At 48.1% G+C, this 21473-nt stretch overlaps 1 protein-coding gene across 1 annotated transcript in view; it reads right to left on the bottom strand.

Annotated features, from left to right (window-relative positions):
- The window catches only part of CENPI (centromere protein I), a 1093019-nt gene that overhangs the window by 678175 nt on the left and 393371 nt on the right, over window positions 1-21473 (bottom strand). The window contains exon 10 of the mRNA XM_069613020.1: window positions 15312-15452. Coding sequence (XP_069469121.1) covers window positions 15312-15452 — 141 coding nt within the window. The remainder of the gene's footprint in view (window positions 1-15311; window positions 15453-21473) is intronic.

Here is a 21473-nt window from a genome sequence, read left to right as displayed (position 1 = left end):
ATACATTTCCATTGGTGTTCTCTGGGCAAGACATTGGTGGCTCAGTCCTCCCATGAATCCATAGGAAAAGCCTCCCATTCACTTTCAATCTTCTGGAACTTCCTCTTCTAGATCATTTAATTCAGTGAAGTAAATCTTGTGGATGTTTGAAGATGGAAGGGTATATTTTTCTGGCGAGGTCCCAAAAGTTATTTTGTGTCACTTTCTTAGTAGGTCAAGATTTGACATAGCTTCAGCAAACAAGAAGTCCTGAGAGTTTTGCTTTCCAACTGGCATATTTAATTGAGTGTCAACAAGTCTGGTCTTAGGTTCTTCAGACACATGATCATTTTCCTCATTCTTCCATCACCTTAAATGGGAAGGCCATGTTCGAAAGGTCTTGGTCAGTGTGTAAACACCTTTTGCCGAGGAGTGCTACTTAGGCAGTGGATACCTTGTGTGCATTCCCCGGAGTAATAAACAGGAGCCGAAAGAGGTATGGGGGGGGGCCCCCCTTGCATGCCAAAATCGTCAGTTCCAAAGTTTCAGCATCATGCTTGCAACTCTACTGTTAGTTGGCTCAGAGTATCTCGTGGCCAAAATTCTAGATGCCAAACCCTCTATGTTGTGTTTTTTATGCCCTTTAAACACTGAGGCCTTGATGTCTGGTGTAGAAGGTTGAAATCTAATCTGTCAGTTTTCAGCACAGGCATATCTTCGGATTTTGGGATGTTTATTGTTATAGTCTTTTGCACGCCACGCTGTCTCTTCCTGGGCCACCCTGTAGGCGTTCCCTCCCTCCATAAAGTGTGCCAGACTAAATGTCCGGTGTGAGAAATCTGGGAGGGACCAGTGCGTTTCAATATGTGAAACATGTAGGTCACGTCCCCAATATAGGAATCTATGATAGTCTCCTCAGGGTCTGCCCTTTAGCCCAGTGACTTAACCAAAGTTGTCAGTTCCCCCAGTTTCTGACACCGTGGATGTCTCTGCCTTTTGCGACCATAAATCACAAAAAACATTAAAGTTCACTCTTATACAACCCGTCTTCAGTCTGAGACCTCACCTGAGGCCTGCACCAAAACCTAGACATGACCGTCACGCCACTCAATGTATGAGCAGATAACATAATAAATGCCATGTCAGGGGCGTTGATTTGGAGGACCATTGTGAATAGCATGTACAGGTAGTACAATAGAGATTTTACAGAAACGTTTCTAGCAATGCCCATCTTTTAGCTTCTGTAAATACTTGTGATACTAGAGGTCAGGACTATTGGGTGAGCAATAAAGACCAGCTTGTGTCGGGTCTAACTAGAGGCATGCTGATCCTGCTTTATTCATTGAATCTGCAACTGAGACTTGTGGCTGAACCAAGGTGGGTTGGGGAACAAGACTTATGTCAGATGATCCCTTGAAAGGTGAGGGGTATTCTGGCACCTTCACCCTGAAACTAGCTGCAGAAATTAAGGTGACGCATGGACCTCCATCCATGGCTGTAAGTGGCAGTGATCGTCTCCACCAAGCTTGTGTAGTGAAGTCCATCGGGCACTCCTTCGGGACGTGCTAGGACTGAGAGGTGAAGGGCTACCCGCACAAGTGAGAGGATTCAATCATTCTTAATCCCAGAGGAAATGACAATCTAAGTTGGGCTGACACAGGCACCAGAGCTTAGGACCAGCAACTTCTCAAGATGGAGGGGGTTCAGTGGGGTTTACAGACAGCAACTCCTTGTCATGGGGAACATCTGAGGAGAACGGACTGCACACACCTTTGTGTAGAAAGGAGTGGAGGTGTTGGCTCTAGTGCAGACAGAGCCAACCTGCTGTAACCACCCAGGAGATGTGGCAGGGAGAGTAGAAAAGCACACCCTTAGACTGAGGGGCTGTGTTGGAGGCTAGCCACTAAAGGTTGGAGAAACACTGTGCATGTAACCATACAAGGGGCATTACACCCCGCACTTTATACTGGATTTGGATGGGCTATTAGGATGACAGGAACAGAGGCAACAGGGGTGGGATTTGCTGTCAAGTGCAACATGCAAGCAGGTGGGGAGCAGAGGCCTACCTCCCTTCCCGACTAATGATACAAGCTTGAAACTCCAGTAACTGCTGCCGAGACATCCGTCAGTGACTTCAGCTCATGTTCTGGTCCACGGTGTTCAATCTGGACCATATAGTGGTCCAACAGCAAGCAGCATTAATGGAATTCCTAGCAAGCAATAGTGTACAGGCAAGCTCCCTTGCTGGTTAGGGAAAGTCTTTGTTCAGGGGGAATGCGATGGGTGTCAGGAAAAGGTTGGCAGGTGAAGCACTAAGAAAAGGAACAGAATTGGATGGAATGGATTTTAATTGAATTGAAAAAAAGATAGGAAGTTAGAGGAGATAATATGCTTGCTATCACAATGTAGAAAACCTTATGCCCAAGTGACTGTGGTGCTGGGGATAAAATTACAATAGGTACTTACTACAGCAACATGGAGCCAGAAGGATGCTAGCATAGTTATTGGGGGAGAGAGTTAGGACTACCAGGGGATAATGTGGGACCAGTCTTCTGTTCACAAGGTATTCTAAGAGCTGTATTGCAGATTGTATACCCAAGACCCGCGTTAATTCAGAGAAGATTAAGGAATATCTTGAGGAAGCGTGTGTGCCTTGCACAATTTAGGGTAGGCGAGCAGTGATGGAGGAGCCTGTAACCCTTCAGGAATTGCAGTCAGCCTCAATTCCCTTCAAAACTGCAGGGAGTGAGGCAATGACTGGTTCCCTCCAAGTTCTACAAAGCTTATGCCGACATCCTGGATCATTTGCTGGTGGAAGTTTTGTTAGAGGCGTGTGGACACATATGATGCGGTTGGTGGTCATAACTGCTTTCGAAGCAGGATACGGATCTTTCTGATTAAGTCCTATAGACAACCGTCACTGTTCAATATCGACAACAAGATGCAGATAATTATTTTGATCTTGCGCAGTCTGTGATCAGCACACTGCCGCATACGGACTAGTGGGGCTTTAAACCAGACCTTACCATCACCATGAGTTTCCATAGGCGGTTTGCTGTCCTGGAATACAATAGTCATTTGACGGTTCCAATGGCACTCACTAGTTTAGATGCCTAAAAAGCATTTAACAACCTGAACTGGGAGTTTATGCGACAAACATTGCCGATGTACAGGTATCGGCCGGCATTGATACCGTAGGTTAGAGGTGGACATATAATTGCCCCTGTGGAGCGAGTGAGAAAAGGGAGAATATCCTCAGGAGTGGGAGATTGAGAGGAACTAGGCAGTGTTACCCCCCTCCCCCATTGCCATTCTAATTCGCACTACCAATGAAGCCACTGGTGTCAAGGTTGTGGCTGCAGTTTGACTGTGGACTACCATTGGAGTGGCAGTCCCAAGTGGCGTTGCTCAATGCACATGACGTTTTATTTTATATACTGAATCTGTAGTGCATGTATACAGACGTGCCCTAGGTAGAAGAACATTTTGGAATTATAGTGGAACAACGCATTAACGGGGCAAAGACCTGTATGTTTCCAGATGGCCTACTTACAGCACCCCTCGACAACTGGCACCCATCCCCACGATTATCTTCAGAGATCCAAGAACTTTCAAGTATTTAACTATAAACATTAAAATTGGATTGGGGTTCGGGAAAGTTTCTCGCGCTCAAAAACCAGTTTGAAAAAAAGTTCACCAATATCTCAAAGTAGAAACAGCCGACATGTGTTTTGACCCCCTGGTCGTCATCAAGGCTGTGACAAGTACAAAAGCTGGGGTACATTATAAATGAACATCATACAATCAAAACATATGATATTCCACATTTGTACCATGGCATTGGGTATTTAATTACGCAAAATGAAAAGAAAAATTGAAATGGAGTTCAAAATATCATCACATTTGAATAATTGTAAAAACATAACATCGTGGCACAGGTCAGAACAGGGACGGATGATTGGATTCATAAAGAGACAAATTGGATCGGAGAAAGAAATGAGGGAACCACACATTAGCCAATATATCAACATGGTATTGCTGGTCACTGTATTAAATAGTGGTACCCTAAATGACTAAGTTTGGAAATTATTGTGCAGAGTTAGAGGTTCATGAATGTCCACATATTATGCTATACCAGAAATTGGTAGACTGTGAAACCAGAATGCCACATCCCTTCAATATGTAATAGATCACCATCTCACGTCTTTGATGTTAAACGCACATTAGTGTGAAGAATAGCATATAGTCTTGTGATCTGGAAGATTGAGAAGTTAGTCTTGGTACTGGAACATAGTTTTCCATAATGGGAGGGTAGGAACAAGTTACTTACCTGTAACTGTTGTTCTCCATCATGGGTCTGACATGGATTCACATGCTCATGAATATTCCCTGTCAGGCTGGGAGTCCTCAGTACAGAAAAAAATCAGTATCAGTTTCGTTTCTGATCCGTCTTTCCTAGTAGTAACCAATCACTGATCTCTGGGTCATACTGCCCACAGCCAATGACTGCCCACTTCCTAAGCCCCACCTCTGGCAGCCATCCTCAGATTTGGTAGCACGTAAAGTGGCAGTATGACCAAGTGAAGAGCCGCAGAGGGGTAGGCGGGAGGGTTCGCATGTGAATCCATGCCAGCCCCATGCTGGAGAACAGTTACAGGTAAGTAACTTGTTCCTTCGCCAGCATGGGGTCTGGCATGGATTCACATGCTCATGAATTTAAGATTACATAGCAGTACACACATGCACAACCACGGGAGGTGGCAAAAGGCTCAACATTAAGCAATACATAAACTCAACATTAGGAACAAGTTACTTACCTGTAACTGTTGTTCTCCAGCATGGGTCTGGCATGGATTCACATGCTCATGAATATTCCACGTCGTCAGGCTGGGAATCCTCGGTAAAGAAAAAACCAGTATCAGTTTCGTTTCTGATCTGTCTTTCGTAGTAATAACCAATCACTGGTCTCTGCGTCATACTGACCACAGCCAATGACTGCCCTCTACCTAAGCACCGCCTCTGGCAGCCATCTTCAGATTTGGAAGCACGTAAAGTGGCAGTATGACCAAGTGAAGAGCCGCAGAGGGGTAGGCGGGAGGGTTCGCATGTGAATCCATGCCAGACCCATGCTGGAGAACAACAGTTACAGGTAAGTAACTTGTTCCTTCTCCAGCATGGGGTCTGGCATGGATTCACATGCTCATGAATAAAGAATACATAGCAGTACACACATGCACAACCACGGGAGGTGGCAAAGGCTCAACATTAAGCATTACATCAAACTCAACATTAAGCATCTTACCTCCTCACCAGGCTCACCTCAGGCGAACAGGTTGCGCAGCACTGCTTGGCCGACCCTGGACTCCTCCCTGGAATCCCGGTCGACGCAGTAGAATTTCATGAAGGTGTGCGTCGACCTCCACGTAGCAGCCCTACATATGTCCAGCAGGGGCACACCAGAAAGGAACGCCGTGGTAGCTGCGATCGCTCTGGTGGAATGGGCTCTCGGACGGCCAGGCAGCGGTCGGTTTGCCAACCGATGACAGTACATGATACAGCCGGAGAGCCATCTGGAAATGGAAGCCTTCGAGAGAGCCTTCCCCTGATTGACAGGTCCAAAGTTCACAAAGAGTTGTGACGTCTTCCGAAAACACTTCGTGCGGTCCACGTAGAACTTCAGCGCTCTAGCCACATCCAGCGAGTGCAAAGTCCTCTCAGCCGGCGACGAAGGCGACGGGAAGAACACAGGCAACACCAAGGGTTCCTTGAGATGGAAGTCCGACGGTACCTTGGGCATGAAGGAGGGGTGCGTCCTGAGCACTACCCTCGTGTCGTGGAAAGTCAAGTACGGGGCCTTGCAGGAAAGGGCCTGGATCTCTCCCACTCGTCGTGCGGAGGTGATGGCCACAAGAAAAGCTGTTTTCCACGATAGAAACTTCAACGGGGCCGAGTGCAGAGGCTCGAACGGAGGTCCCATGAGCTTGGTCAGCACCACGTTGAGCTCCCACGCCGGGGCCGGAGCCTTCACCGGCGGGAACGATCTGAACAGTCCCTTCATGAACTCTTTCACCAGACGATGAGACCACAAGGACGTCCGCCCCGTGGTTCTGGTGTATCGGGAGATCGCAGCAAGATGAATCTTGATGGACGCGTGTGCCAGACCAGCTTTGGCCAGCGTGAGCAGGTACGGCAGTACTTGGGGAGCCGTAATCCGTAGAGGGTTAATCTTCTGTGCGTGGCACCAGACAGAGAACCTCTTCCATTTGTGTCCGTAGCATTTAAGAGTCGAGGACGCCCTGGCCTTTGCAAGAACCTCTCTGCAATCGGCCGGTATGTCGTATCCTCCAAACTCTAGCGCTGCAGGAGCCAGGCCTGCAAGTTCAGCGACTTCGGGTCGTGGTGGAGGATGGCGCCTCCTTCCCTGGAGAGTAGATCCGCGTCCGCCGGCAGCTTGATCGGCGGGGACGCTGACAAGTCCAGCAAGTCCGGGAACCATATCTGCCTCGGCCACGCAGGTGCGACGAGGATCATCCTGCACCGTGACCTCTTGAGCTGGTTGACGAGCCGGATTAGCAGAGGCAAGGAAGGGAACGCGTAGAGGAACAGGCCCTCCCAGGGGAACGAGAAAGCATCGCCCATGCTCCTCGTCTGGGGAAACCTGCTGGCGAACCTCCGGCACTTGGTGTTCGTCGCCGTCGCAAACAGGTCGATCTGGGGTGTGCCCCACCGTCGGAAGAGGCGATCCACCAGATCCTGCCGTAGTTCCCACTCGTGGCACGAGCGCAGCTCCCTGCTGAGTGAGTCGGCGATGGTGTTTTTTATCCCTGCCAGATGAAACGGCACCAGAAAAATCCCTTGGGCGACGGCCCAATGCCACAGGTCCTGCGCCTCCTTGGACAGCGCTAGGGACCTGGTTCCGCCCTGTTTCCTGATGTAAAACATGGTGGTGGTGTTGTCGGTGAAGATCCTCACCACCTTGCCCTTGAGGGACGGAAGGAAGGACCTGAGGGCCCAAAACACTGCACGGAGCTCCAGGACGTTGATATGCAGGGACTTCTCCGTCGGGAGCCAGAGTCCCCTTGCGTGCAGATTTTCGGTGTGCGCTCCCCACCCTTCCAGGGAGGCATCCGTGGTCACAGTCTCCTGGTGGGCTGGGGTCTGGAAGTCCATGCCCGCCGTCAGATGCGCGCGGGTGCCCCACCACCGTATCGCTCGTCGGAAACTCTCGTCGAGCTTGATCCTTTCCTCGAAGCTGCCCGTCGTCTGGATCCAGCGCGCATCCAGGAATTCTTGCAACGGACGCATCCGGAGCCTGCACATGGGAATGAGGTAGATGCAGGAAGACATCATCCCGAGGAGGGACTTGATGGACCTCACTTTGGCCGCGTCGGCCACCAACATCCGTTGCACCTTGCCCAAGATGGTCCTGGTCCTCTCCTCCGACGGGGAGGCCAGAAGGGACACTGTGTCGAGCCTCGCTCCCAGAAACAGTGCAACTTGCACGGGCACCAGGTGGGATTTGGCGTAGTTCACGGAGAATCCCAGGTCCGTGAGGAGTTGGACGGTCCTTGCCGTGTGGACCACGGCGAGCTCCCTCGTCTTGGCGCGGATGAGCCAGTCGTCCAGGTAGGGGTAGACGTGAATCCCCTCGCGGCGCAGCTGCGCCGCCACCGGTGCGAGGCACTTGGTGAATACCCTGGGTGCCGACCGTAGTCCGAAGGGAAGGGCTTTGAACTGGTAATGACGCCCCTGGACCACGAACCTGAGGAATTTTCGGTGCCCCTTTAGGATGGGAATGTGGAAGTAGGCATCCTCCAAATCCAACGACGATAGGAAGTCTCCTTCCTCCAGCTGACCCAGGACGTGCTGGAGGGTGACCATCCGGAACTTCTGCGCCTTGATGAACTTGTTCAGACGTCGCAGGTCTAGGATGGGGCACCATCCTCCCGTCTTCTTCTTCACGAGGAAGTATCTCGAGTAGACTCCGGAGCCCCGAAGCCTCTTTGGGACGAGTTCGATGGCGCCCTTTCTGAGCATCGCCTTTACCTCCAGGAGAAGTTGAGGGACGTGAAGTTCTTTCCTGGCCACGGGGGGGACGCGCGGGCACCTTCTTTGAAACTCGAGCGCGTGGCCCCGGGCCAGGGCGTCCAGCACCCAACGGTCGGTGGAGATGGACTCCCACACGCTGACGAAGCCCGCCAGCCGGCCTCCCACCGGGGTGCTTCGGTGGGGGCCCGACCCCACGGCCGGTTCAATCCTGCTTGGACGCGGCCTTGCCGCCTTGACGACGACGGCGGGGTCCGCTAGACTTGCCTCGTCCTCTGTAGGCCTCTTGCGACGACGAGCGGGCCGCTTGACGGTAGGAAGCGAAACCGCCGCCGGAACCTTTGGAGGCGCCCTTGCCTCCGCCGCTCCGAAAGGGCGTCCGTCGTTGCTGCAGAACTCCAAGGGCCCGGGCCGTCTCAGTATCCGCCTTGATGGCCTGAAGGGAATCGTCCACTGTCTTCCCAAACAGGTTGTTCCCGTCGAAGGGCATGTCCAGGACTCTGGTCTGGACGTCCTGCCGGAAGTCCGTAGCTTTGAGCCATCCACGACGTCGAAGGCAAACGCCGTTGCCCAGCTGGCGGAACCCAGTGTCGGCGATGTCCGTCGCCACGGTGATGGCGTGGTCCGAGGCCACCTCACCTTCCTGCAGGATCTCCAGGGCCTCCGCCCTCTTGTCGTCCGGCAGAAAATCCAGCAGGGGAGCTATCTTGTACCACAGCTCCCTGTCGTAGCGAGCCACGATAGCCAAGGCGTTGGCCGCTTTAATCGTCGTCGCTGCCGACGAGATGACTCTACGTCCCATAGCATCCAATTTCTTTCCCTCGCCGTCCGGCGGGGAAGTCGATGTGGAGGCCGCACCCCCCCCCCGCTTTCTTCCTGGCTGCCGCGGAGACGACGGAATCCGGGGTAGGCTGCGCCCGGAGGCATAGGGGGGCCGTGTCCGGGACCCGGTACTTTTTCTCGTACCGGTCTCTTCTAGCTGGCGTCGTGGAAGGGTTCTTGAGGAGGGAAAGGCCCTCATCCCAAATGTCGTCCAACAGAGGCACTGCGAGGACCGTCTTCCTCTTGGCCTCGCGCCGCTGATAAAGGAAGCCTTCCTTTTTCTTCTCCTCAGGGCAGAGTTGGAAAAGCTCGGAAGCCCTGGAGATCATGGAGTGGAAAGATCCAATCTCGTCGGGCGGAGAAGCCCTGGTGGGAGGAGACGACGGAATATCCTCGTCGTATGCCTCGTCGTCCGTACCCGTCGCTGCCGTGTCAGTCCCCGTATCATCCCCTCGGGTGGACGGGGAGGAGGGCTGGACGGGGCGCGACGGTTGAAAAGGAGGTGGTGGATGGATCCTTCTTTTCTTGGTAGGGGGAACACCAGAAGGTCCCGGTTCTGGATCCCCCGACGGGAGAGGTTCCTCCGTCGGTAACGGTAGCCTCGTCCTTATCTCGGAGCATAAGGACTGTATGGCCAACAAAATGGCCGCCGAGTTGTCTTGCGGCGCTGGCAGAGGGGAATCCGACGGGCGAGCAGGGGCCCCGTCGGTATCCTCGACGATGTCGTCGTCGTCACCTGCGTCGGGGTCCATTCCGACGGGCTGGCCTTCCTCCACGCCTAGGCCGTGGCTTAAGACCTCGATCAGCTCCTCTTCTGAGGTTGAGGCCGAATCTACGACGACGCCCTGCCCCCCCTTCTTCCCCACGGAGGGTTTCACGGGGGTCCTATCGATGGGCACAAAAGAAGACTCCCTCCGAGGAGGCAGGGAGATTCTGGGCCCTGAGGTCGCCACCACTGGTGCAGCCTCCACAGGCTGAGCCAGGGCCGCCGCGACCGTTTCGATAGAGGGCTTGGTCGGATGGATCAAGGCCTTCACCACCTTAGGTGCGCTCACCGCCTTATCCTTGAGGGAGGGGGCACTGCCACGCTCCTCCTCTGCCTTAGAGCTCGACCGGGGCCTCTCCAGGAGCTTCGCCGGGTGCTCGGCCTTCCTCTTACCCGACCCAGAGCGTTGGCTCGTGGTTGATGGTGCCAGGGAGGGTGCGCCCTGCCTGGCGCCCGTAGAGCCCGACCGTTCGGCGCTCCCGGTGCCAGCGGACTCGCGGTGCTTGGCCTTATGTTGGGCCCCCGTCGCCGGGGCGCCCTCAAAGGTCTTAGAAGACAGCCCGTCTGGCGAGAAGAAGAAGAAATCCGAGCGCTTACCCTCCAGCCAGTTGGCGAGACGTTGATGGCGGTCCTTCATGGTCCGTTCCGACATGTTGCCGCAAAACGCACAGTCCTTCTCCACGTGCGTCTTGTCCTCATGAAGGCAGTAAAGGCAGAAAGAGTGTTCGTCCTCCTTAAAGACGTTCTGCAGCTGGCATCCAGGGCAGACCCTGAACAGCTTTCCGGGCGTCGAGCTTCCCTTCTCCTGGGCCATCTCCGAGACCGGGCCTGAGAAGCTTCTGGAGTCCTCCGAAGTGTAGCTCGACGAAATCTTCACCCTTGAGGGGCACAGACGAATCCGACACGGGTCCCCGTTGATCGGATGTAGGATCGGTGGAGCTTGAGGCTCTTTTGACCGAAAGAATCGAAGTTTTTGTGAAAAAAGCGCGAGAAATAGCACTAACGCTCGAGAGCAATAGCACGAGGATCCCAACACATGAACGTGCGGTAAAAATCTGAAGATGGCTGCCAGAGGCGGTGCTTAGGTAGAGGGCAGTCATTGGCTGTGGTCAGTATGACGCAGAGACCAGTGATTGGTTATTACTACGAAAGACAGATCAGAAACGAAACTGATACTGGTTTTTTCTTTACCGAGGATTCCCAGCCTGACGACGGGGAATATTCATGAGCATGTGAATCCATGCCAGACCCCATGCTGGAGAAACAGTTTCAGTTGCATGCATTGCTACTCTGTCTTTTTAGATCACAGTCTAGAGTTTGATGCCATTACATATGGCAAGAGGCGCTATACAAGGGTATTACCCAAACTGAGCTTTTACAATTGACCTTTTGCACAATTTACCTAATTATAGTGGTCCTAATGGACCTTCTGCACAATTGACCTTTATATTATTTTTTTTATTTTATATATGTATTGGGTTGGTTTTGGATTATAAATAATATAAGGGGATTGGGTGGGTGGTTGCGGGGGGTTTCCCCATTCATGTGTCCTAATTGACCTTCTAAATTAGGTCAATTCTCCAGAGGTCAATTGTGAAAAGGTCAACTTGTATACAACCCTATACAAGTATAAGATAATAGCTTTGTACTTTAATGGGCTGTTTCTGTTTTAGCTCTTGTGAAAAACTAAAGGTTGTCTCACCAGCTAGGCCTCAGGGACTTATCCAGGCGCAAGCGGCCAGGACATGGCCATTGCTTTTGGTTACAGTTCCTGGGAGTGGAGCAGTGCGGAGGATCACTGGGGGGAGGGGTCTTCGGGGATTGCGGGTGATATAACCGATGGTGAGATGCGGTATTCCCCCTTATTTGGTTTATCAAACACATCCTATGTTTTAGGATGCTCGCAACTCCTCCCCTCCCCCCACCAGTGTACAAAGTCTGGGCTGAGGAAGAGGGCGACAGAGTAACCAGACTAATTCTCTCACATCGTACCGGACATGTCGCGCTAATCAGGTCAGGCAATGTCAGGCACATTACACTAAGTTCATACACCTGATACCAGTTAGCTCTCCTCACACGAATAAAAGGCAGAACCCAAAGAGACACTCTGAGCAAGGCGGAACACGAATGCGAGCAGAACTTCTGGGACAAAGGCAAACCTACTGGAGCGGAGCAAGGGGCGAGAGCAGCACGTCAGAAACCCCAAGAGTTCCCTAATGGAGGTCGTTGCCTCTGACAGGCAGCTTAAAACACGCAGAGAAAGCCAGATCCCACAAGTGAAGACAGCATTGTGGTTCAAGGACGCCAGCGACCCTCCCGGGCGAACGGCAGAGTTGAGGAGGCAAAGCAAGCCTGTGGTACTAGCCTTCACTCGTGAATTGGGAATCGCAAAAAAAGGAAAAGATGCACACAGTTGGTGAGTTGGCAAGCAACCTGAAAGACCAGTGTGTGTTTAAGTTTGAAAAAGCAACATTTTATCACAAGTGAAGTCTGCACGTGTGTGAGTGAGATGTGAGGAAAGGCAGATCTGTGAATGAACTTTGAAGTAAAAGCCAGCTGCAAAATCAGCGATACTAAGTAATGGAGTGGTCCAGTGCAAGGAAGTAGCCCACTCAAAAGTCTCTGAAAAGTAAATTGTAAATGAAATAACAGAAAAAGTGAAATAATGAGATTTAACTCCTAGAGGAGGGGAGAGTAAAAGTTGAGCTGTAAACTTTGAGTCGAAGTGGTCCTGCAGTGGTCTGAAAAGTAAAACGCGCACATTCGAAAGTCTTCGACATCCGAAAAGTGGTTGAAGCCTGACAGAGGGAGATCCGAAGTGAAGTAAGCTTGGGGAAGGGACCCCTCCACCCCTTGCAAGTTAGTGTTGAACTTTATTGTGAGAGGTCTGAGCCCAGCTGAGAGGGACCTTTGTGAACCTTTTGGTTGAAACATTTTGAAGTCGAGAAATACATCCTCACGGCCAAAAAGAACCTACTATGCACACAAAATACGCATCCCCTCTAACAAAAGGGTCAAAGGCAGGGGGTATTGGCTTCCCTCATTTAGCACCAAAACTATGGAACGCCCTACCCACCTCACTTAGAGCGGAGATCTCCCTCTCAGCATTCAGGAAAGCACTAAAAGCCACTCTAAAACTAAAAACCTCCCCCGTCCCTCTCACCTAGAGTCGTTCTTTACCATGCATGTTGTAACTAAGGATGTACTTCCTGTCTATTATTAAGACTGTACTATGTAACGAAGCTCATTGTCTTGAAACAGCGCCACGATGCCTACGGGCTGCTGTGTGCTTTACAAATGTGAATACATAAATAAAAGACTTAAACATGGAAGGCCAGACATGCCTTGATCCACGTTCTAGAACTGTTTATTGTATTGAAAGCCGAGCCAGAGTGTGTCATCCTGCCTACAGGGACAGCCTTACTCCATGAGGTCTAACGTGGGGAGGAGAGCTGGTTCAATCATCTTTATTCATTTTAAACACTGACTTTTCCTTTTTCATACATGTCTCCTTTTTACACTTTTTTGTACAAGATATAGGGCAGGCATTGTGTTTTTGTTAGCACAGGCCATTTTGATTTGACAGACTCCATTATTCATTATTTGATGGTCAAGACTACTCCTGTCTTAGTTATAGGGCAGAATAGTAGTTTCTCCGACTCCAACCTTTTTTCAATAAATGTTTTACAAGTTGTACCCATTGTGTCAGTGTCATACTTGTGATACCATGCTTCCCCCACAACCTGCCCAGGTTGGTTTTGGTTTTCCTGCAGGTTAAAACAATAAATACCAGGCCAACCACTGTGTGGACTATGAACTAGGAAAGATTGTGAGTATGTAAGATTCAAAAGCCTCAGAAATCCATATACATGTATACACACATCCAAGGGGTAATCAAAGGAACAACCATTCCCATATAGTCCTAACAAAAAGCATGATCATAAATAAAGTGCAATGATCGCTTAATCTTTTCGGTAAATACAAGATAAACCAGAGAGGACAGCTCATCGGGCCCCCGCCACAATCAGTTTCATTCTTTTGACAGTCAAAAGATATTTGCATTCCATTTCAAGCATTCACCAAGCGTACACTGTTCTTTCATGGACAGCTATTTTTTCGATGAGTTTAACAAAAATGTTTCACCAAAAAAAAACATTGAAAAATATAGGGGGGGGTAGGAAAAGGCATATAAAGGGTTTGGGAGTCGGCAATAGTAAAAAAAAAAATTAAAAAACAATAGGGAGGGGGAAATCCCACACATTTATAAAAATAAACATTTCGAAAAAATAGCCAACGATGAAAGAACATCGAACCTCACCAAGACACCTGCAAACAAACCTGACCATTACTCATGGTTCTTTATAATTGCCCATCACTGCCAATTCCAAAACATTAGCCTCAGGTGGACAGACACGAAAAGTAAGATTAGCGAACCAAAATGGTGGACTTCAATGCAAGCAAAGGAAAAAGAGCCTTGTACCTGAAAACTATTTAAAAAGCTTAAAGTTTGGGATACTAAAGAAAATATTATTGGGATTTAGTTGCAGAATAACAATTATCCAATGAGTGTCATGGTCTAGAGGTGAACACAAACTTCACCCCATGCTTAGGACTGGCTTCATATCACATATCAAAAAAGCGCAAGATGGATGTGTTAAGTAGGGATGGGCAAAAGTGATTCAGGCTAAATTCACCTCCAGTTACCAGTTTTTCTCTCATTTTGCCACTTTTGGGCAAACTCCCTTTTTTGTCAGTTTTGCTTTGCATTTTGGCCAATTAGGGGGCCGACACATTTTGCAGCACCCTAGCTGGCCAACATATTTACACACATTGTATGGCAATGTAGGGCAGGCAAATTTGGCAATTTTGCTCCGCAGGTGACATGGGGAAGAAGGCAGGTGATTTTTCCCAGCATTCACCACTTATTTTAATTTTATTTTTTTTTACATTTTACACAATGGGACCTCTTGGCCCTCCCTACACTACTGGGCTGAAAGGCAATTGCATTAAAAAGTAAATAGTTGAAAAACCTGTGGCCCACGCAAAGGACCAGAAGCACAATGAGTCTGCATCAATCCACATCAAGTGCCCACAAAGATATACTAGCCTCATCCAAGAAAATAAGTTTTGCAAAAACATCAGTATAGACAAATGTAGCAACTTTAGTTTAAGAAGAGCAGCTATAGTGAAGGTTTGTGGAACTACATTGGGACATGGACATGCTTGACCAGTGCCCTGCGTTTTGCGCGACTGCACTTTTCTTCAGTGTTGGGTGGAAAGAGGATTTTACTTTCCAAATTAGCAGCAAACACCTGAATGGAGGTGATGTTGCAGTCAAAGTAAAAAAACGTACCAGAACTTTATTAAACTAAACTAGTTTTAATGTCGAAATAATCCACCTGAAAGTATTTGAAATCTAAGAAAATATACACTAGTAAAATTAGATTTGAGAATTAGTGCAGACATTAACTAGGGCATGACCCAATAAAACATTGCATATTTAGTCACAACTGGTAATGGATATGCAAAATAAAACATGCAATAAATTGTCAATATCCACTTTAACAAGTGAGAGAAAGAATAAAAAACAGAATAGTGCATTCATCAAATACCATATACAATGCCAGCAGGAAAAGAATGACTGAAATTAGTGAATGCATATGTAAGAGCCTGTAGCCAAATCGGTCTTTCCGCTCACCTCTAAATTGTGTATATTCTGCAAGAGCTGGTTGAAGGTGTGCAACTGTTCCACTGGAAACGCTTCATTTCTAGCACAGTCCTTCCTACCAATCAAATGATCTCTACTGCTAATATTGAGGTTCATGTTGGCATTCCATTTCTGAAGAAGAAATTAATAGTTAGTTCCCTGCAAGAAGAATAAAATCCAACATTCATTTTAAAGAAATGTCTAGGCAACCGGCGCAACGGCCTAACCCATGCACTGTAGCATCCATTCTACACGCACTCCCCCCCTCCCCCCCGGGTACCGCGAAGACCAGTCAGAACCCAATGGAGTAGAGATTACAACAACTCAGAGTTCAAAGGACAGTCACTGTTACCACTGTTACTTGCTTTGCTCCTCCCCCCTTTTTTTTTGGTTTCTTCCTTTTCTCTGTTTATTTTGTTTGCTGTTCAATGTTATCCATACCTTTATAAGGCATAAGTGATTTGTAATTCATGCATTGACATAAACCATGATTGTTATGGTTCGAAATATAACCGTAAATGCCAATAAAAACATTTTAAAATGAAAAAATTAAAGAAATGTCTAGAGATACTAGATGTGTCTTTTTAGTGGGTTTTCAAACAGCCTTTTATTATTGCATTCCACTTGTCTTCTCACGTCACTCACTCTTTCCAACTGTTCACATCTCGCATCCTGCAAACATACTTTTAGGCATGTAACAGACTACCGAAGCAAAGTGTGCATGACAATCAGATTTTCAAGATCACTTAATTTTTTATGTACAGGGAAGATCATTAGTCTTTTGATCACAAAAGAATGTACAATAGATGAGATATCAGATTTGACGGGAAGCAGCAAGCTTCTTACAAAAGGTGTGAGTTTGAGTGACATTTTGAGCAGGTTGTGGAGGGGAGCAAATTGAACAGTGCCCGGGGACAATACACGGGTGGACAATCAACATTAGACATTTGTAAGTGCAGTTAAGCGGTACAGCCAGTCGTGTTAGGGATGTGACCATGATGGATAAAGTGCTAGAGTGGAGGCAGAGAAAGTGAGGGGCAGAGGCAGGCTGGGGGCGAAGGAAACATCTTAGCTTGAAGGCAGATGAGAGGCAAGAGCAACTTTGAGGCAAGGAGGTAGGGTATCAGTTTAGTTTTGAGCATATGGGGGATGAACTGTTTCTCAGATGGGGGAAGAGAATTCCATGTAAGTGGAGCAAGAGCGAGCAAAGCAACAGGAAGTGCAAAGAGGGCGAGGGGCCACAAGGGTAGTCAGGGAGGCTGAGCAGAGATTACAAGAAGGCCTGCAGTGCTGCATAGAGGATACAGTGGTGCCTTACCGTGGATAGATGAATGCCAGATTCCTTACACTTCCTAATGGTACCCAATTAATAGACAAAGATGAAGGACCGAGTTAGCGTTGCCGGGATTCAAACTTGTGAAATGCAAGTTTGCCCAAAATCAGAGGCAGGGTGTTTTTTAGCTATGCTACTGTCAGAACAAGTTAAATCAGTGGCATTTTGCACTAAGTTTTGTCCCAATTACAGTCTGTGACCTTACAGTTAATCTACATTTCAATGGTCTAGCAGACACTTAACCTTGTTCTACAGCCCTTACACAATAACTAGGGCTCAGTCATCAAGGCTAAGTCTGTATAAAAGTTAAGAATTAGTGACAAGGCGCACTTAACTATTATGTTCCAGGAGTCCCGGGCTCAAAAGGCTGCATCACCAGGGCCATCATGCCTTACAATGGAGAGCTACAAACATGGCTTTCCCCCTCCCCCCATCAAGGGTAAGATCTATGCTATGGAGGGAGTTGTTTCCAGTCACCTGCAAGAGAAATTAAGTGTGAAAATACAAGTACCAGAATCCTTAGAGACACTAGTCAATTGACCTGTTACTGCTGAAAAGGAAATGAAGACACCTGAAAAGGTAAAGAAACACAGCCTCCCGGAAGATTGAAGGAGTCATGAAATCATGCGTTTGGAGCAGAAGTCCATGCTGGAAAATTTGACTGGCAACAGAGTGCGCGCCTTGTCACTAATTCTTAACTATTAAGTCTGTATAAACCCTAGGAGCTAGCTATTGTATTCACTAGGCAGCGATGGCAGATCAACAATTGTTGGCTCTATGGCACTGCATTCTCTTGGGTACAAGTGGCTGAACCCCTACTATATAGTCAACATAGTGCATCAAAGAAGGGAAGAAATTAAGTATAAACAAATTTAAAAGGGGGCATCGCTAATCAGAGAAACTTTCACCTCATCCGACCCGCCAAACTCACCCGCCCCCGCCATAAAAGGTCTAGGTCTGACAGGGACAATAAGACTCCAGGTTGCAAGATACAGGAGCACCAGAAAATTGTGCACAAAATAAATTTCACTAAATAAGATAAACATCTGTTGAAACCCCCATCGTACATTATGTAGCCCTCTTCCTGCAGTATTGGTCTACTGGACTGCTCCCCATTTTCAATGTGCTAATGTCAGGAGCCCGGTTTTCAAGGTCCAAATAAAATAGTCAAAAATCATCCTGCACCTATTCACTGAAAGACCAAAAGAATCTTCAGAATAAATCTACCATCGATACATTTTATGAGGACTATCATTTAGTTAATAGCATTCAACAAATTGAACAGTTAGAACCATCAGGAACTTAACAAGTTGGGGAATAATTGTGCAGAGCCTTTGCTATTCAAATCCTATCCAATTTGCTACCTTTTAGAAGGAATGGATAATTAGGTTGGCCGCTTACATATCTTCTACCCTCAACAAGCTAGAAACCTGGGAGCCATCCGCAAACAAATGAATGCTACACAGTCATGAAGAGCTGAATCACTACAACACAGTGCCACTTGCCAAAGGTTTGAAATTAAACATCTGGACAGTGTACAAGTTGATACAGCTCTCCCGGCATTTCCCATGCTTATCAAAAAGGGAAACTAAAGCAAACACAGAAGATAGTGTAATAATTCCACAAGCAAACTACTCGATTTCAACATTTATTTCCAAAAAGTGATTACATTTCTATTTTTTGTATACAAAACTTTACAGTTTAACAAATCTAAAATAAACCAAACCAGAAATGTTAAACCTGGAAAAAAGTAAAAAGTTGTCCTGTGTTCATTGCCACACCTATTATAGGTGTCCAAAAAGACTGCCTTTGTTTCCCTTTGTGGCCCTACTGCCATTGCGCAAGCCCTTGAAAGAGTGTTGAGGCCAGTGTTGGTTACTATTCCAGATAGGAAGAAAAACCTTACTCCTGATAATTAGTGAGATTTGGAGGAAAATATATTTTTGTAGTTTAAAATCTGACAGCTTCTTGAATGGGTCACTTACAATGAAGTCTGTCATTTTCTTAAACCCACTGGTCATGGTTACCAGGTGCCATTTGCTTAACTTCTGATACTATGAGCAGATGTAACAGAGGTGACAAAATGCATATGCCTTCTGTCGATAGCCACATATGCTGTCTGAGCTTCCCGTTTTGATGGATTTCCATGCGCAGCGATGAGCACAGGTACCTCCCTTCTAGCGTGTTAGAGTTAAATATGATATTTTGATCTGATGTGCTTGGAAGCATTTATTTTATTGTGCATTTGTAGGGCACTTATAGAACAAGTACATTGTGTTTCAAAGCGTCCACAGGGCAACAGGGAAGGGACATGGGAATGAAGAACAAATACAACATGAAAGATAGAGGTATGATATGATGTGGCATTTCTAAAGCGCCTGTACAGAAGTGTTTCCAGGCGCGACAAGACAAGGATAGGGGGAAACAAAGGGAGGACAAAATAACGATCTTACTAGGCCTTATGTCATTCAGATCGCGCAAGTCTATGGAAGAGGGAAAGGGAGAAGTGGCAGGGGGAGGGGCAGGGGCAAGTGCAGTTAACTGACAAATGCAGCCAGCAGGAGGCTTATATGTGCAGTGAGAAGGGACTGTTGGGTTGCAGATAAAGACCAAGTGCTGGGGAGCCGGAAGCAGTGCGAGGACAACTGGACATGCCCAAGTTCAGAGGGTGACCAGGTAACCAGTGTGCAGAGCAGTCAGGTGCATTAGCAGGGGAGAGGAAGAGAGAAAGAGAAAGCAAAAAGTAAGGCTGAGTTGCATCCGGAACTGGAGGTGGTTCTGCTCAAGTTTGAGACGCTGTGAGTCTGTTCCAGAGGTAGGCCCCAGCCCAGGAGATAGATCTGGCCCCAGCCCAGGAGATAGATCTGCCCCCAACTCTGCTTGGAGAAGCGTCTGACCCTCGGAGTTGGAGGTGGATGAGCAGAGTGCTCGAAAAGGAAGATGTTTTGGAAGAGAAAGTTGGAGGTAGAGCAGTCCCAGGCCCCAGAAAGCCTTGTGGACGATGCAGAGGGTCTTGAACTTGGTCCTTGCATCCACAGGGAGCCAGTGAAGAGATTCCAGAGCTGGAGAGATGCGATCCTGGGCTTGAGGTCAAGGACAAGTCTCGCAGTCCTGTTCTGGATAAGCTCTAAAGGTTGAAGAGTAGAGGAATGAAAATTTAGAAAGAGGTTGTTGCAATAGTCCAGCATAGAGAGGACCAGAGCTCTGGAGAGAGCGAGCTTCAGGGGGAAAGTGAAAAAAGGAAGAATACCTCTGATGAGGCGAAGCTGATAGTTTCACTTCTCAGAGACACCAGAGATGTGAGGAGAGAAGGAATCGAAGATGACACCAAGGTTCTTAGCCGCACAGGAAGGATTAGAAAGAGGGCCCTGAGTGTGAGAGAGAGAGAACAAACCAATAAGGAGGATCTCAGTCTTACTGGCATTAAGGCAGAGATAATTGGCGGCACACCATTCCTAAATTGCAGCCAGACAGTCTGGTATGAGAGAAGAAGCAGGTGTGGCTGAGGGGAGCCTGAAAGAGCAGAGTCATCTGCATGACATTGAAAATTGGAGCAGAAAGTAGCGATGCAGTGGGCAAGAGGTGACAGGTAGTGGTTGAAGGCCAGGGAGAGAGGTTAGACCCCTGGGGAACACGACAAGTAGAGAGATAGAAGAGGGGAAAGACCCCAGTTGGACCAGAGAGGGTCAGTCGGTGAGAAAGGAGGTCAACCAGGCCAGAGCCTGATCATTAATACCAATGGCAGAGGCGATTGAGCAGGATGGCATGGTTGAACGTGTCAAAAGCAGAGGATAGATAGAGGTAATCTTTTTTTTTTATTTAAAATGTTTTGGTTTACAATTCAAACCATTCATCTCATCAGCATATTTTACGCATCTCTTTCTACTTGAAGTCCTTTTATCACTAGTCTCATGTTTTAACCTTCTCTACTTTTACTTTCCTTTGTTTCTCTTTTGCTTCATTGTCCGTGGGCTGCCTTATCCATTTTGTCTGTTGTCCATGATGTTATTCCAAAAGGATATTAGCCAAATATAATTTTTTTTCCTCGTTTCCTGCAATCAGTTTTGCCCAGCGATCTTCAGGTGTTAAAGAAGTTTGGTTCTTCATAAACCATCCACTGGAAGGAACAAGTTACTTACCTGTAACTGTTGTTCTCCAGCATGGGTCTGGCATGGATTCACATGCTCATGAATATTCCCAGTCAGGCTGGGAATCCTCGGTAAAGAAAAATCAGTATCAGTTTCATTTCTGATCTGTCTTTCGTAGTAGTAACCAATCACTGATCTCTGCGTCATACTGACCACAGCCAATGACTGCCATCTCCCTAAGCCCCGCCTCTGGCAGCCATCTTCAGATTTGGTAGCACCTGAAGTGGCAGTATGACCAAGTGAAGGGCCGCAGTGGGGTAGGCGGGAGGGTTCGCATGTGAATCCATGCCAGACCCATGCTGGAGAACAACAGTTACAGGTAAGTAACTTGTTCCTTCTCCAGCATGGGGTCTGGCATGGATTCACATGCTCATGAATATAAGAATACATAGCAGTACACACATGCACAACCACGGGAGGTGGCAGGGCTCAACATTAAGCATTTCAACAACTCAACATTAAGCATCTCTTACCTCCTCACCAGGCTCACCTAAAGCAAACGGGTTGCGCAGCACTGCTTGGCCGACCCTGGACTTCTCCCTGGAATCCCGATCGACGCAGTAGAATCTCGTGAAGGTGTGCGTCGACCTCCACGTAGCAGCCCTGCAGATGTCCAGCAGGGGCACACCAGATCGGAACGCCGTAGTAGCAACGATCGCTCTGGTCGAATGG

Source organism: Ambystoma mexicanum, chromosome 5p (assembly GCF_040938575.1).
Source record: "Ambystoma mexicanum isolate Mex_15411 chromosome 5p, UKY_AmexF1_1, whole genome shotgun sequence".
NCBI lineage: Eukaryota > Metazoa > Chordata > Amphibia > Caudata > Ambystomatidae > Ambystoma > Ambystoma mexicanum.
The sequence above is the reverse complement of the archived record's forward strand: the minus strand, read 5'-3'. Positions and strand labels throughout refer to the sequence as shown.